General features: G+C 42.9%; 1 protein-coding gene across 1 annotated transcript in view; it reads right to left on the minus strand.

Annotated features, from left to right (window-relative positions):
• Nucleotides 1-15,860, minus strand: part of syne2b (spectrin repeat containing, nuclear envelope 2b) — a 130,962-nt gene that overhangs the window by 24,906 nt on the left and 90,196 nt on the right. Inside the window, exons 90-105 of the mRNA XM_054796979.1 lie at nucleotides 15,071-15,264; nucleotides 14,771-14,912; nucleotides 14,343-14,585; nucleotides 13,904-14,056; nucleotides 13,597-13,773; nucleotides 13,291-13,446; nucleotides 11,761-11,883; nucleotides 11,519-11,689; nucleotides 11,310-11,443; nucleotides 11,031-11,235; nucleotides 10,754-10,936; nucleotides 10,433-10,540; nucleotides 7,792-7,946; nucleotides 7,467-7,614; nucleotides 7,291-7,385; nucleotides 34-265 (exon numbers count right to left, since the gene is read on the minus strand). Of these exons, the coding sequence (XP_054652954.1) occupies nucleotides 34-265; nucleotides 7,291-7,385; nucleotides 7,467-7,614; nucleotides 7,792-7,946; nucleotides 10,433-10,540; nucleotides 10,754-10,936; nucleotides 11,031-11,235; nucleotides 11,310-11,443; nucleotides 11,519-11,689; nucleotides 11,761-11,883; nucleotides 13,291-13,446; nucleotides 13,597-13,773; nucleotides 13,904-14,056; nucleotides 14,343-14,585; nucleotides 14,771-14,912; nucleotides 15,071-15,264 (2,619 nt within the window). The remainder of the gene's footprint in view (nucleotides 1-33; nucleotides 266-7,290; nucleotides 7,386-7,466; nucleotides 7,615-7,791; nucleotides 7,947-10,432; nucleotides 10,541-10,753; nucleotides 10,937-11,030; nucleotides 11,236-11,309; nucleotides 11,444-11,518; nucleotides 11,690-11,760; nucleotides 11,884-13,290; nucleotides 13,447-13,596; nucleotides 13,774-13,903; nucleotides 14,057-14,342; nucleotides 14,586-14,770; nucleotides 14,913-15,070; nucleotides 15,265-15,860) is intronic.

Here is a 15,860-nt window from a genome sequence, read left to right on the forward strand (position 1 = left end):
GTAGCGTAAAGTGATTAACAAAGTCCGGCCCACCTGGAGGTCCTGGAGCGAGCATCGCAGCTGCTGCAGGGTGCATCGGGTGGGCCCGGCAAGCGGCAGCAGGATCTGAGTGTCAGACAGGAAGCGCTGCAGCTTCCTCAGGCTGCGGCGATACAGGTGCCACTGCCTGACCAGGCCCTCCACCAGGGAGCGCCGCTGGTCGGCCCTCTGCACGGCGCCCTGCCAGTGCTCCCTCAACTGGGTCAGCTTCAGGATGAAGTCACTCCTGCAGGGACAACATTTTGTTTCTTGCTGTGTGGACAGATTCATTTTTTTTTTTATCAGAAATATTTTTATTGAATTTTGACAAAGTAAAAAACAAATGCACACAATGTTTGCTGGTAGTTTAGGCAGAGAACGAGAGTGTGAGAAAACAAAAACAAAAACAGCAAAATAACAAACAAAAAACCCCAACACAAAAACACCCACAATGTAAGCCACACACAGCCCAAAAAGACAGAGGTCCGAGTTTGGTAGGACAACCAAATGCAAAACAACCAAAGCAAATACACAAGTGAGTTAAACGACAGAAGACAGCAAATAGGCCAGAGCGGGAAAGCTATTGGGGAACTCAGGTAAATTTAAAGTTGTGGAAATATACTAAGAAAGGTCCCCAGACATTTTGGAATTTTTCTTTGGCCTTACAAATTGAGTAATGAATTTTCTCCAAATTTAGACACGACATGACATCTCTCAGCCACTGAGCGTGGGTGGGCGGAGCGGCATCCTTCCACTTTAACAGAATTGCCCGTCTGGCCAAGAGGGAGGCAAAAGACAAACTTCGTTGTCGTGTGGGGGTCAAACGCGAGTCGGGTTCACCTGTGGTGCCAAACAGTGCTATTAAAGGGTTGGGTTGCAAGGGTAAATTGATAATTACAGAAAGTGACTGAAAGACTTCCCTCCAATACTTCTCCAGACTAGGACAAGACCAGAACATGTGAATAAGTGTGGCATCCTCCCTCTTACACTTGTCACAACAGGGATCCACCTCTGGATATATACGGGCTAGTTTGGATTTTGACATATGAGTCCTGTGTACAACTTTAAATTGTAGCAAGCTATGGCGGGCACAAATAGAGGTTGAATTGATCGTTTTAAAGATTACATGCCACATGTCACCTGTCAAAGACATATTTAGTTCTTGCTCCCATGCTGTTTTGATTTTAGTAAGAGAGGTCTGTCTTATGTCCAACAGTTTAACATAAACAGTAGAAATTAACCCCTTACGTGATGGTTGCAAGTCCAGAAGTGCATCAACAATGTTCGTACCAGGAATCTCAGGGAAATTTGGTAATCGACTGTAAACATAGTGCCTAACCTGAAAGTACCGAAAGAGATGGGACTTTGGAAGATTATATTGTTCCGTTAATTGCTGGAATGACATGAACGTATTATCGATAAACAGGTCTCGGAGACACAATATGCCTCGTCTACGCCACTCCCGGAACCCCAGATCCAGCAAGGAAGGTTGGAAAAGATGATTGTCTGAAATGGGGCTAAAAAGGCAGAGATCTTCAAAACCAAAATGTCTCCTAAACTGGGCCCACACCCTCAACGTATGCCAGACCACCGGATTATCAATACGTTTGCTTGACGGAAAAGGGAGTGCAGATCCAAGTAACGCTAGAATAGAAACATTTTTAGCCACATTCAACTCCATCTCCACCCATAAAGGCCGGTCTGGACGGTACTGATAGTATGACCAGAATATGACCCATCGAATATTGGCTGCCCAATAATAACAGCGAAAGTTAGGCAACGCCATCCCACCCTCTTGCTTAGGTTTTTGTAGATGGATTTTATTCAACCTAGGACGCTTGCCCTTCCAAATATAGGAAGATATGACCGAGTCCAAAGTATCAAAAAAAGACTTTGGGATGAAGATTGGGATGGATTGAAAAAAATATAGAAATTTGGGAAGAATGGTCATTTTAATGGAGTTGATTCGACCGGCCAAAGTAGTGGAAAGTGGCGACCACTGCGTCAGACACTGCCTCGTGTGGTTTAATAGACTCCAAAAATTTTCTTTGAAAAGACTCTTATGTTTTTTTGTAACTGTGATGCCCAAATAAGTAAATTTATTTTCCACAATCTTAAAAGGAAACGATGCGTACACTGATGCTGGCGCCCCCTCATTGACAGGTAAAATTTCTGATTTATTCAGATTAAGTTTATATCCTGAGAACTGACCGAAATTCTTCAGAAGCAGTAGCAAAGCAGGTAAAGATCTGTCTGGATGTGAAATGAAGCTTAATAAGTCATCTGCATATAGCGCCACCTTGTGCTGTACTCCAGTCCTCCAAATGCCAGATATGTTGTCACAGCTGCGAATTGCTATGGCAAGGGGTTCTATGGCCAAATCAAACAATAAGGGACTTAAAGGACAACCTTGTCTCGTTCCCCGGTAAAGATTAAATGGTTGTGACACCTGAGAATTAGTGAGGACGGAAGCAGTGGGACATAAGTAGAGTAATTTTATCCAGGTAATGAAATTTGCACCAAAGCCGAATTTGTGTAAGACCGCAAATAAATATGGCCACTCTATACGGTCAAAGGCCTTCTCCGCGTCCAAAGATAGCACACACTCCGTGGACCCATCAGAGGGGAGGTACAAGATGTCAAACAACCGGCGCATATTGAAATTAGAATATCGATTTTTTTACAAAGCCCGTTTGGTCATCTGATATAACCAGGGGTAAAATGTCCTCCAATCTTTTGGCCATTATCTTGGCCAGAATTTTAGCATCCACGTTTAGTAATGAAATTGGCCTATATGAGGAGCACTCTGAAGGGTCCTTGTCTTTTTTCCCAATAAGGGTGATACATGCTTCATAAAATGAAGCTGGAAAGGTACCGCGCCTGAATGAGTCGGACAGCACAGTACTCAACTGTACGGAGAGAGATTGGGAAAAAGCCTTAAAAAATTCTGCAGGAAAACCATCGGGACCTGGAGACTTCCCAGACTGGAGTGAGGAAATAGCTTGTGCAATCTCCTCCTTTGTTATAGGTCTGTCAAGTCTACTTTTACTATCGAAAGGAATCTTGGGGATGTCTAATTGGTTCAGAAAAACGTTCATGAGTGCCGAGTTATTTGATTCAGAGGCATAAAGCTGAGAAAAGTAATTTCTGAATGTTTGATTTATTCTTTCATGATCTGAAGTAAAATTCCCATCCTCCATTTTGATCTTTACAATGTGTCCCTTAACTTTAGTACCTCTCAACTGGTTTGCCAATAGCTTCCCTGCTTTCTCACCATGAACATAAAACAGAGTCTTACTTGCAGAAAGTTGACGCTCAGCGATGTAAGTTGAAGCCAGATTAAATTGAGTTTGGAGTTCTACATGCCTTTTGTATAAATCGGGATTCGTAGATTGAGAATACTGATGATCCAATTTCTTAATCTTATCTGCCAATTCTAGTCGCTCTTGGTGGGCCTCCTTTTTCATTTTAACAGAGTAAGAGATAATTTGACCCCTTATATAAGCCTTAAAAGTATCCCAAACTACTAAGCTAGATATATCTGGGGAGGAATTTGTCTGGAAAAAAAACAATATTTGCTCTTCGATAAATTTCACAAAATCGCTCTCAGAAAGAAGAGTTGAATTGAAGCGCCAGTGCTTGTTAATCCGAGGGCGATTTGGGAGAGCAAGGGAAAGTACAACTGAGGCATGATCTGATATTACTATACCCTGGTAGGTACATGAGCGAACACATTGCAAAAGATCATTATCAAGGAAAAAATAGTCAATCCTGGTGAAGGTATGGTGAACGTGAGAGAAGAATGAATACTCCCTTTTGTTTGGATGGAGGAGACGCCAGACATCAGAGACACCAGAATTTGATAAAAAGGACTGAATATATGAGGCCGATCTACTGTTTGAAACCGGGTTAGGAGAAGAACGATCTAGCACTGGATCCAAAAAACAATTAAAATCCCCACCTAGTATGAGAGCGTGTGAGCCCAGGTCCGGAAGAAAGGAAAAAAATTGTTCAAAAAAATTCACGTCATCCACATTCGGAGCATAAACATTGGCTAGCACTAACATTTTGTTATAAACCTTCCCTGAGATGATAACGAAACGACCATTCACATCTGATATAACATTGTGATGCACAAAAGGAATGTTTTGGTCAACAAGGATTGAGACCCCCCTGGCCTTTGCTTGAAATGAAGAATGAAAATGCTGGCCCCTCCACTGTGCCATTAAACGTGAACTGTCAGAACCACGAATATGAGTCTCCTGCAAAAACACAAATGCTGCTTTAAGTTGCTTTATATGTGTAAATACCCTCCTTCTTTTAACGGGATGATTTAAACCCTTGACGTTCCAGCTAACAAAATTTAGTGAATCATCCATTATCAATCAAAGGTGCAAGATGGTTAGTATAAAAAGTGCAATACTTGGAACATACAAGGTAAATTAAAACAAAAACTGGCTGTGTGTGGCATATGCAAGTTAACCTCTTCAAAGTAAAACAAAAATCCCACCCCACCTCCCCCAACACGGCTGCCCAAAAACAAAGCAGCAAGCTCTTCAAAACAACCATACTTATTCCAATACAATCTTCCTGTCACTCACGAATCTTCAGCTCCTCTGTAAATTATTAAACAGCACTCAACACTCCTAGGAGCCGGGTCCCTGAAAACCGTCTTGTGTACCTATACAATTGTAGCGGTATGTAAACAAGGTAATACTGGAACTTGAGGTAGACAGATTCATTTTGACATGTCATACTCAACGGCACAGCGTCTTAAAGGGTCCCTAACATGATTCATCAACTTGCTTAAATATGTTATATATTGTTTGTAGTTATCTTCTACATTGTCCGATTTTTGATACAGAACAGTAAATTTGCGGATGACACTACAGTCATCGGACTGATCACTGGTGGTGTTGAAACATCATACAGAAGAGAGGTGGCGGACCTCATAGCTTGGTGTCATGATAACAATCTCCTTCTCAATACAGATAAGACTAAAGAGATGATCATCGACCCAAGAACAAGGGAAAAGGAGCCGCATAGACCCCTGTTTATTGATGAGACTGAGGTGGAGAGGGTGAAAACCTTCAAGTTCCTTGGCACACACATCAGCGAGGACCTCACCTGGTCTCACAACACCCAACAAATTCTGAAGAAGTCCCAAAGGAGACTGTACTTCCTGAGAAGACTGAGGAAATTTGGCATGTCCACCACAATCCTGAGTTGCTTCTACAGATGCACTATCGAAAGTGTCCTTACCGCCTCCATCACTGTTTGGTACGGTAACTGTACAACACGTGATAGGAAGGCACTCCAGCGGGTGATCAAGACCTCACAGAACATTGTTGGGGCAGCCCTCCCCTCACTGCAAGACATTTATACATCTAGAGTCCTACGCAGAACACACAACCTCATCAAGGACAGCACACATCCACAACACTCATTATTCACACTCCTACCGTCAGGCAGACGCTACAGGAGTTTGAAGTCCAGGACCACAAGGCTGGCAAACAGCTTTTACCCACAGGCCATCAGGCTTCTCAACGAAGCACTCGCACACGCCGCACGCAACACACGCACACACTCATAGCACTTTATTTATTTGTTTGTTTGTTTGTTTGTTTTTTTGTATTATTTACTTGTATTAATGTCTCTTCTGTTGTTGTTGTTTAATTTATTGGTATTTATGTTTATGTGTTTATGTTTCTTATGTTCTTATTCTTTCTTGTGTTTTCTTTCTTTTCTTGGGAGAATGAACAGAATAAGATTTTCATTGCATGGTATAACTGCTGTTTTACCATGCACATGACAATAAAACTCTCTTGAATCTTGAATCTTAAATTCGCAAAAATTACATTACAAACTAGCTTGCAGGTCAGCCTCATTTCCGAAAGTGACTGACGTCATCGGGGTGATATCGCTCCGGTAACCCAACATGGCGATGTACAAGAAAGAGAATGTTTCTAGGATAATATTGCTCAGGTAAACAAACATGGCGGTGTACGAGACAGAGGATGTTTATAGAATAATGTTGCTCAGGTAAACAAACATGGCGGTGTACGAGACAGAGAATGTTTACAGAATAATGTTGCTCAGATAAACAAACATGGCGGTGTACGAGACAGAGAATGTTTATAGAATAATGTTGCTCAGATAAACAAACATGGCGGCGTACGAGACAGAGGATGTTTGCAGTGATTATAGCGAAGATTTGAGTGATGTGTCAACAGTTTGATGAGGAAGGAACATTTGGAGATGAAACAGAGAAGGTGCAGAACAGACTTAAGCCTTAAGACATGGAGATGAAGATTGGTCACACAGAATGGTAAATCTAAATGATTTTGGATTTGCTTATCTTTCAATTATTGTTTTAAATCGGCTTCTTAATGAGTGTAAAAAGGTTTTTATAGCCCGTTTTAATGGCTATACATGTGGCCTCACGTCAAAGATCAAGGTTCGCCGTTGCCCCCCACAGTAAACATATTGCTGATGTTTATCTATAATGCTTTGCAGCCTTGTCTTATTCCTTATCGTGGAGTAGCTTTTATAAGACATTACAGTATTTAAACAAGACATGGCTTACTCTCTTGTGCCAGCTTTTTTCCTGTGTACCGGCGGAATAGCATCCTTTTTCAAAACGAGTTTATACCGTACTTTCAAGTCAAATGCTTCTTGTAAAGGTGTTCCTTTAAAGCAGTCATCAGCAAAATGATCACTGCAAAGGACAGAACTCGAGTTGGGCGTCCATCTGTCTCTCGTTCTCTGCACTTCCTTGGTCCATTGTGGTCCTTAAAACCTTAAACCTTCCTCTTTTGGAAAAGAAAACAAACTTAGAGTAGCACTGTCAACAACCAGCAGCAACACAACCTTTTGGCATGGCTACTACTTTGATGAAAAAGTAAAAACAAAGTAAAGAAAAAAAAATGGATTCGCTGTGGCGACCCCTGAATGGAAAAGCCAAAAGAAAAAGAAGAAGACTGCTTTGATGAAAAATATACTGAACCAAGTCGACGATCTACCTCAATAAGTGTTTGTTTACTCTGCTTTAGCTGAGAGGCGTTACCTTGATGATGTCACTTCCAGAAATGAGGTTGAGCTGCGAGAGCTAGTTTGCTATGGCTGGCGCCATGAACTATGAATGTAATTTTTTGCTAATTTACCATTCACTTTCAAAAATCAAACAATGTAGAACATAATTACAAATAATATATTACATATTTAAGCAAAGTTGATGAATCATGTCAGGGACCCTTTAAAGCATGTCGTTACCTGTCGTCCACCTCTCCTCTCTGCAGCAGCCGAAGCGCGTCGGAGATGACGGAATGAAGGATCTGGTGGCCGATGGACAGCTCCACCTGGAAGCGCTGAGACGCCACCACAAGATCAAAGAGGTCATCGTTCAGTCTTCAAGCAGGAGCAAGGTGTGACATAGATGGCGTTCGTACCTTGTGAGTGCACAGCTGCTGCCTGAGGCCGGCGTACGAGCCTGACACGTCGACGGCCAGCTGGTCCTCCATCCTCTGCAGGAACGCCATCCAGCTCTCGCACTTTCCCTCGAACGTCTGCTGCCTCAACGCCTCTGTCTGCAGCTCACTGACAAAAACAAGCAGTGAAATCCATAATGTGTCTCCAGCTATAAGCAGTCATGATTACATAAAATACGCTTGTTTAGATAACTGTTACAGCAATAGATGTATTACTGCTGTGACAATACAAAATCATTTGATTTCAAGATGTCACACCTGGCCTGGTCCTCACACAATCACTGACCTGCAGGCCTCTTCGGCACGGGCAGAGGTGTCTCTCCAACGGCAGTTGAGTCGCTGCAGGCGGCGTGCGTCGTCGTCACCCAGCGTGAGGCCGTGGCTCAGCTCGTTGAGCACGTCCAAATCGGCGGTCAGAGCGCTCAGCTCCAGGAAGCCAGACTGCGAACATATGGCACCATTAGAGAGACCGTCTGGACGCCAAGTCCGCCCACCCCCCATTCAGTCATCGCCTCTAATCTTATTGGCACCACCTCACAGGTGAGGACATTACTGCATTGCTAGCCCACCAGCTAAATGTTTCGGAATTAAGCAAGCTCATGACTGCTTTTTGTCCTCTTTTTGTCTAATCAATAAATAATGTTTGTCTTTGGAGCTGTGAGGACTTTGACTTGAAACAATAAAACAATACAGTAAAACCCTGCTTTTCGTAGTCTTATGTTCCCGGACCACCTGCGAATGGCAAAAAAACATTAGTAATTGATACGCCCACAAAAATGTGTATTTTCGGCACAGAGGCTCGCTCCTGCTAGCTTGACGTTGAGGTGGTCCTCCGATTTTGCATCAACATTTGTAATAAAAGTGATGTTGTAATAATTGCATTATGTTCAGCTCCAGAACCCTTCCATTCTCTCTTCATCTGCCATTGTTCATTCATAACACAATCCAGATTTAAGCCCTAAACATGCCTCACACACTTGAACACATTTAAAGTAAAACATTTTTAGGTTACGAGTGTTCCGGTGTAGCCACGCACAGCTCACAACTATAGTGTGCTCAAGGACAGCCGCACAAAGTGCAAAATCACAACGGCTGATGAAAAAACATCATCAATGAAGTCCTTACCGCCTCCATCACTGTTTGGTACGGTAACTGTACAACACGTGATAGGAAGGCACTCCAGCGGGTGATCAAGACCTCACAGAACATTGTTGGGGCAGCCCTCCCCTCACTGCAAGACATTCATAAAACTAGAGTCCTACGAAGAACACACAACCTCATCAAGGACAGCACACATCCACAACACTCATTATTCACACTCCTACCGTCAGGCAGACGCTACAGGAGTTTGAAGTCCAGGACCACAAGGCTGGCAAACAGCTTTTACCCACAGGCCATCAGGCTCCTCAACGAAGCACTCGCACACGCCGCACGCAACACACGCACACACTCATAGCACTTTATTTATTTATTTATTTATTTGCATTATTTACTTGTATTAATGTCTCTTCTGTTGTTGTTGCTTAATTTATTGGTATATATGTTTATGTGTTTATGTTTCTTATGTTCTTATTCTTTCTTGTGTTTTCTTTCTTTTCTTGGGAGAATGAACAGGATAAGATTTTCATTGCATGGTATAACTGCTGTTTTACTATGCACATGACAATAAAACTCTCTTGAATCTAAAGACAAACGTGTAAAGATTGTGAGCTTTCTTAAGAGTACATTTATTTAGCAGTACAATGCTATAGCTATTCATGTAATAACTTACGTAAGTGATTTTGGTTATTATCAAGAAAACCATAGAAGTTGCTAGATATCAGCTCTTAAATTAAATGAGCTTATGAGCTATATTTGTTATCATCATTACATGTGTCCAAACAAATGTACCTTTAGTTGTACTAGCCATTAAAATGGATCAATAAACTAAAGAAACGAGGGTGGTCTAATCATTTTTTCCATGACTATATGCTGTATATTTCATCTGTATTATCACATATTTATTAAGGTGGATGAGATGCGTTTTCTGAAGCAAAAACAACTTATTAAAAAAACAACAACAAAAAATTTTGACCAAAAATCTGCAAATTTGTGGGGATCTATTGCATATTGAAAGACCAAGCTTTGTGTTATTATTAGTGATTAGTATCAACATTTCAGCTTTTTCTCATTACATTATGCCTTTTGCTCTATTTTCCCCATTTTTAATGTTTTCTTTTGCTCTATTTTCCCATTTTTAATGGGTTTTTTTTATTTGAAAACTTGATTTCTACAATGTGCCAAAGGCCAATAAAAAATGAGACACGCATGCATACCTAAGGCCACATTTTGGACACCTCTGCTTTTATAGCTCTTCGTCGGTTGAGCGTGTGATATGACGTCAACTCCTTTTGTAGTGAACGAGCAATGGTAATTAAAGAGAGAAGGAGAGTATTATTGCAGCTGGAACTAATCGATGCGTGATAACCGTAAATTTTTTTTTGCAAATGTTGATCCAAAATCAGAGGAGAAGGCGTGAAGATGGGCCGGACATCTTCAGAACGAGTCGTATACACACAGGAAATGTACCACTAGCTGACCAATCACAGCCTTTAGATAGTTTTTTTCGGAGGTACACGTCACGTAACGCAAAAGGGTTTGCAGGGCTAGCCCGTGTCGCACACACTGGTGCCTCAACACAGGAGCATCACCCAGGTTTCAGACACCTGCCCAGAGAAAATGCATACTTGGAGAGCAACGAAGCATATTCAAGAGTCAAAGCACAAAATATGCATACAGTACATGTTGGCAGGAAATCAACTTTGTTACAAGTGGATCACAAATAAACAATTTGAAGACCTCATGCAGGAAACATTCCCACACACTCTAACACCGTAAGAATAATCAACACACCTACTGTAGTTGTCACCCATTTCATGCCGTCTCACCTGCTCAAAAGTGTGGTCCGTGTCTTCCAGGCGCTCCAGCCAGTGCTCCAGTTTGGACTCCAGCTCGTCCAGAAGGCTGCTGACCTCCTGCAGTGTGTCCAGCTCTTCCTACACACAAATACGGTGAGCATATGTTCACCTTAATTTGTAGGTCAGTGTGACGCTGGCAGGTTAACCAACACATGCACATCTACACACTCAAGTATGAGCTAAGTATTTCACAACAGTCTGCTACTTTATCGCTCATAAATAACAATAATGATTAGCCAATAAACATCAGTTTTTTGGCAATTAAACTCTATTTCATTAAAGAGAACACACCTGCAGCTCAGCTTGCTTCCCAGCCAGCGTCTCGCTCAGCTGAAGGGCACCACGTGACAACAACCTGCTCTCTGATTGGACCAAAGCTGCAGCTAAGGGCTCCAGGCAGCCAATCAGGTCCTTGGAGCTCTCCAACAATCCCTGCAGGTCAAATTCCAAAGCATCGGCTCTCTCACGCAGAGTCTGAAAATAAGTGAATGAGTGGGCGCATAATGAGGGGAGTCTCCTAAAACTTAAATTAAACCTGGAATAAATACAAATTCAAACTCCTTCTTACCTGAACTTGGCGTGCATTCTCAGTGATGTTGTCCACAGTGTTGTCTAGTCTGCTGGCTCCACTCTGGATGCATGTGGTGTCCCTCTTCAGATCCTTCAGACGCTGCGAGAAGGCAGCAGCACTTTGGGCGTAGATATCCCACAGTGACAGGATGTTACGGCTCCTCTTGAGGCGCTGGTCCAACGCCGCAGACGTGCTGGTCCAACTGGAGGATGGACGCACTTGTTACCAAGCTTTTTTTGTTATCACACCTGCTGATGGCATGAGAGTGTAGGTTACCTGTCTCTCTGCCGTGTCAGCTCCTCATTGAGAAGGGAGGCTGCAGCAGGATGGATGAGGTCTTGTAGGGAGGTGAAGGTTTGATTTAGCTGGTCCCACTCTGCCTCTGAAGTCTTCATCTCCTCATTAATACACTGTTTGGGAACAGGACACAAGAAAGCCTCTTTCCTCTGTCTTGCTGGATCCACCTGACGTGATTGGTGTTTTACCTCCAGTTGATGCAGGAGGTCTCTGTGAGCCTGCAGGGAGAGTCGAGGGCCGTGGAGATGCTCCAACGTGTGAGACGTCGTCACTTGTCTCAGCCTCACGTGACAAAGTTTATCGTCCACAGAGAGCCACAGCCGCCTTGCTTCAAGCAGACCACTCTTCATGGCTGCATTCTGGAAGGCAACCAGCATCATCAGCACGTTGTTATGACCACATTCTGCTGGTTAGCATTAGCACCACTGACCTGCTGTGCTAGCGCAATGCAAGACATGCGGGACTCATCAGCCTGGCACACAAAATGTCTGCCAGGTTTGTTTGACAGCTCCTGCAGAGCCGCACTTCTCAGTTTGATCTGCTCCTCGAGGTTCTGGTAGACACCGACAGTGACAACTTTATTTACTAATTCTGGAGTGTCCAAAGTCTGGCTGGTGCACTGCATTTTTTTTTATTAACCCACAGCAAAAGTTTTGAGAAATAAGGTTGAATTTTTTTGGGGAAAAAAAGTTTAAATGTTAATACAGTACAGTAGATCTCCGCACATGCACGATTTAGCATTCATGACCCTGCAAATGTATGGATTATTGGTCAACTACTATTATTTTGTCTCTCCGAAAATAGATGTTTTTTTTCTGCAAAAAACACATTTCATTCACCCTAAGTGGGTAATAATTTTATACTGTATGTGATTATACAGGTACCCATGACCTACATAAACCTGGTATAGAAAATGGATGGGTGGATTATACAGGTAAAATATACAGCATACATGTATCACTGTTAAAAAAAAGCCAACAAATCAAGGGTTGAGGTTTCACACTTTGTTCGGTGGTCCTTGACACGCCGCAGTTGCTGTGAGACACAAAAGTGAAACTTATATAGACCAATCTGGCTTCAAAACTTTCAGCGAGGTAAACACATGGCAATATACGATGGTAAATCGTGACTGGAATAACAACAGGCAAGCAGTGTGGATTATGTAGACGTGGCTTGGAGAAATGCCCTCTTTGACAGCTAGCCGGGACGACCCAGGGACCTGCAGAGCAGGAGAGCCTCATACTACTGATAGCCACTTCAGAGTGACGTGGAGGCAGCTCTACAACAAATGTAAGTGCGGCTGCCTGTGACTCCGATTCCATCTGTTCACTCCATCATCTTACATTAGCATTCTTTAGTTGTGAGTAGGTATACAGTTTATACTTTTTATACTTTACGTTTGTGAGGCATATTTACGGCTTAAACCTGGATTGTGTGGCGAGTGAACAATGGCAGGGGAGCAGGGGAGCGTGCTGAAGCTGACAGTATTCCAATAATTACAAGAGTCACTTTTATTGTAAATATTGATCTGGAATCGGAGGAGAGCGTCAGCATCAAGCAAGCAGGAGGGTTTGGAGGGGGAGGAGCCAGTCGTGTGTCAAAAATAGACACTTTTATCAATTACTCCCAGATTTTTGCCATTTACTGACAGGTCAGGAAAAGATCTACAGTATTGGTAAGATAACAGCAAGCTGACATAAAGGTTGTTTGATGTTACTAAACTGCTTTGCATATCTTGACCTACACTGGGTTGGTTTAAGCATGTTTAATCAAAAGTGGCCGCTGTATTCTTCACATTTCTGTATGCAGCCGTTGGTGGAAAAAGTTTAGACACCCCTGAACTAACTGGTTTTAGAAATATTACCCAGCCATCCATTTACTATGTCGCTTATCTTATTAGTGTCGCGGGATTGGTCGCCAAAATTATCAAAATGGCAAAAAGACAGATGTCACATCTGACCTTGCAGGTGTCTACACTCCTCTGAAGCTCTCCCAGGCTGCGCGGGGTGCGAGCCGAGTCCATCCAGAGGTTCTGATCTGTGATCCAGCTGTCGATCCGCACAAGACTGGCTTCCTGCTCTGTCCTGATCCTCAACTCCTCCTCCAGCTTGTCACTCTGATGCCACACAGCACGAAATGGGACAAGGAATAGTACACAAGATCAAGAAACTGATGCAAAAACTTCTCAAGGGAACACAAAGCCTTCAATTTACAACTGCGTCAAATACAAAAACTTAGTTTGAATTCATTGGTACGACTTCTGTACCTGAGAGGTAAGCACTGTCTGCAAAGTGAGCCAGTGATGGTTGAGGCGACCCTGATCTTCTGCAAACTGGTTGTCTTCATAGCGCCCCCTTTGGCCCTCCTCGGTACTGCAGCTCTGTGATGGCTGGCTGGCGTGGTCCAGTGTCGCCTGATGGGCCGACATCTCCACCTGATAGTCCTGAGAAAACAGGTTCAATTTAGACCATATTTGTAGATATACAATAGATAAAAATGATTATTATTACACCCACAGAATGTGGGCCTTCATGCTTTGACCTTGCTTTGTGTACTGGAAGCAACAACTCTACCTTACAGTACTTAAGAAGCTGTTTGAGCTCAAGGCTAGTGCACGAGGCTGGTTCCATGAGGTTGTGTTGCTCTCCCAGTCCAAACTCAACCTCCCCGAGCAAGACCAGCAGCTCCAGCAGCGCCCCCTGGTGGCTCAGTGTCTCCACCCACCACTGCCACAAATAGTATGGAAAATGAGCTTAGATGAGCTTTTACAACAAAGAACAGCTCTTGAGTAAAAAGGAGAACCAGAGGAGCAGAAATGCAGAGAAGAGGTGAGAAAAGATCCAAAAAAGCTAGAGGGCAGAATGCTTTCACACCAAAAAACGTAATCAGGATGCAGCAATGGTGCTCAGTAGGGATGCATAAAATAAATTGGTGTCAGGAAATCTGCCATGTAGAATTCACTTCTTAAAGCGCATTGTGAGGCGCTGATCCAGATCCACTCAACCTCCTCACCTTGTGTAGAGCTTGTTGGACCAAGGGGAAGTCCACCAACAGACCAGACCAGTCCTGTTCCAGCTGTCTGATCTGGGCGCCAACATAATCAAGATGGGGGTCCGAGGCATGCTGCAGGGACACTTGGGCCTCTGAATCTTCATCGGAGTCTTCATCAGCTTCACTTAGCTCATCAAGCTGGGTGCCAGCGCTGACAAGCACAGCTTTTAGTCCACTTTGATCCTCCAGCTCTTTGCTCAGCGTCTGTTTGGGTCAGAATACGTTCCATGACACCATCTTACAGCATCGCTGGCTTAAGCAATCAAGCAATTATGTCAGTGATACTACTCAACCTAACAAAACAAGACGTGTCCATGATGTGAGAATGAAAAACAGTTGGAAGCAGCGATTTGACCTGCTCAGGATGGGTTGGCTTCCATCAAACTCACCACAAATTGACGATACTCTTCCTGCCTCTGCTTGCCGCCTGTGTCATCTGCAGCAGCTGAGATGACTAGTTGACTCCACCTGTCAATCATTTCCCTGGCCCCGCCCATCCAGGCCGTGAGGGCAGCGAAGTCACAGACGAAACTGTCAATACATTTTATTTAAAAAATCACAAACACTTTTTTCAACTTTTGCTGTCATTTTCTTTTTTTCTTTTTGTTTAATATTTTTACAAGGGCGCAACAATATTTATTGACATTAATGTCAATAAATATTGTGTTCTTGACGCTGTCGAACATCACCTGTTCCTCAGCTTCCTCCTCCTCTCCACTTTGGCACTGTCCATCTTCAGCATCTTCTGAAGACCTCTCCAGCGGGCCTCCAGATGACTGCAGGCGACGCCCACTCCTGTGCAGCCTGCCTTCTGGAGCTTGAGTCCCACCTTTAAAGTCTGACCGAACCGAGCTGCGTTCCTTTCCAGAACGGAACCCAGCTCCTGTTGGACAAAACATAGATAATAATTAATGCAGTACGGCAACAATAACGGTAAAAATAACATTAAAAATAACATTCATTAATTATTAATGAGATACAGTATGTACTGTATATATTACCCTGTCACCTATAACACAAGCTATAACACAAAACTAAAATGTAGATGTTTTGTTCAGATAGCCAAGCATATATTGACCTATAGTGGATCGTTTTTAGCATTTTTTATGTACAAAATGTACATAAAAGTACACATACAAAAAGTGCCCCCTCATCCTTTTAATTTTTATGTATACAGACCTCACTGGAACAAGTTTGTGTTCTTATTTTACCACAACAAAACAGAAAAAACATATACCGTAAATTCCGGTGTATAAGCCGCTACTTTTTTCTTAAGCTTTGAACCCTGCGGCTTATAGAGCAGTGCGACTAATTTATGGCTAAATTAGACAAAACTAGATTCTAAATTCTAAATTTAACTAGAGTTAACTTCTAATCTCGTGACATCTCCTTTACTTCAGAACTACTACCAATTGTTTTCTGTGCCGCTTGCGAGTCAGTGAGGAAACAACAGCTCTTTTTTCGGCATGAGCCAATCAC

This window comes from Dunckerocampus dactyliophorus, chromosome 13, assembly GCF_027744805.1.
Source record: "Dunckerocampus dactyliophorus isolate RoL2022-P2 chromosome 13, RoL_Ddac_1.1, whole genome shotgun sequence".
Lineage (NCBI taxonomy): Eukaryota > Metazoa > Chordata > Actinopteri > Syngnathiformes > Syngnathidae > Dunckerocampus > Dunckerocampus dactyliophorus.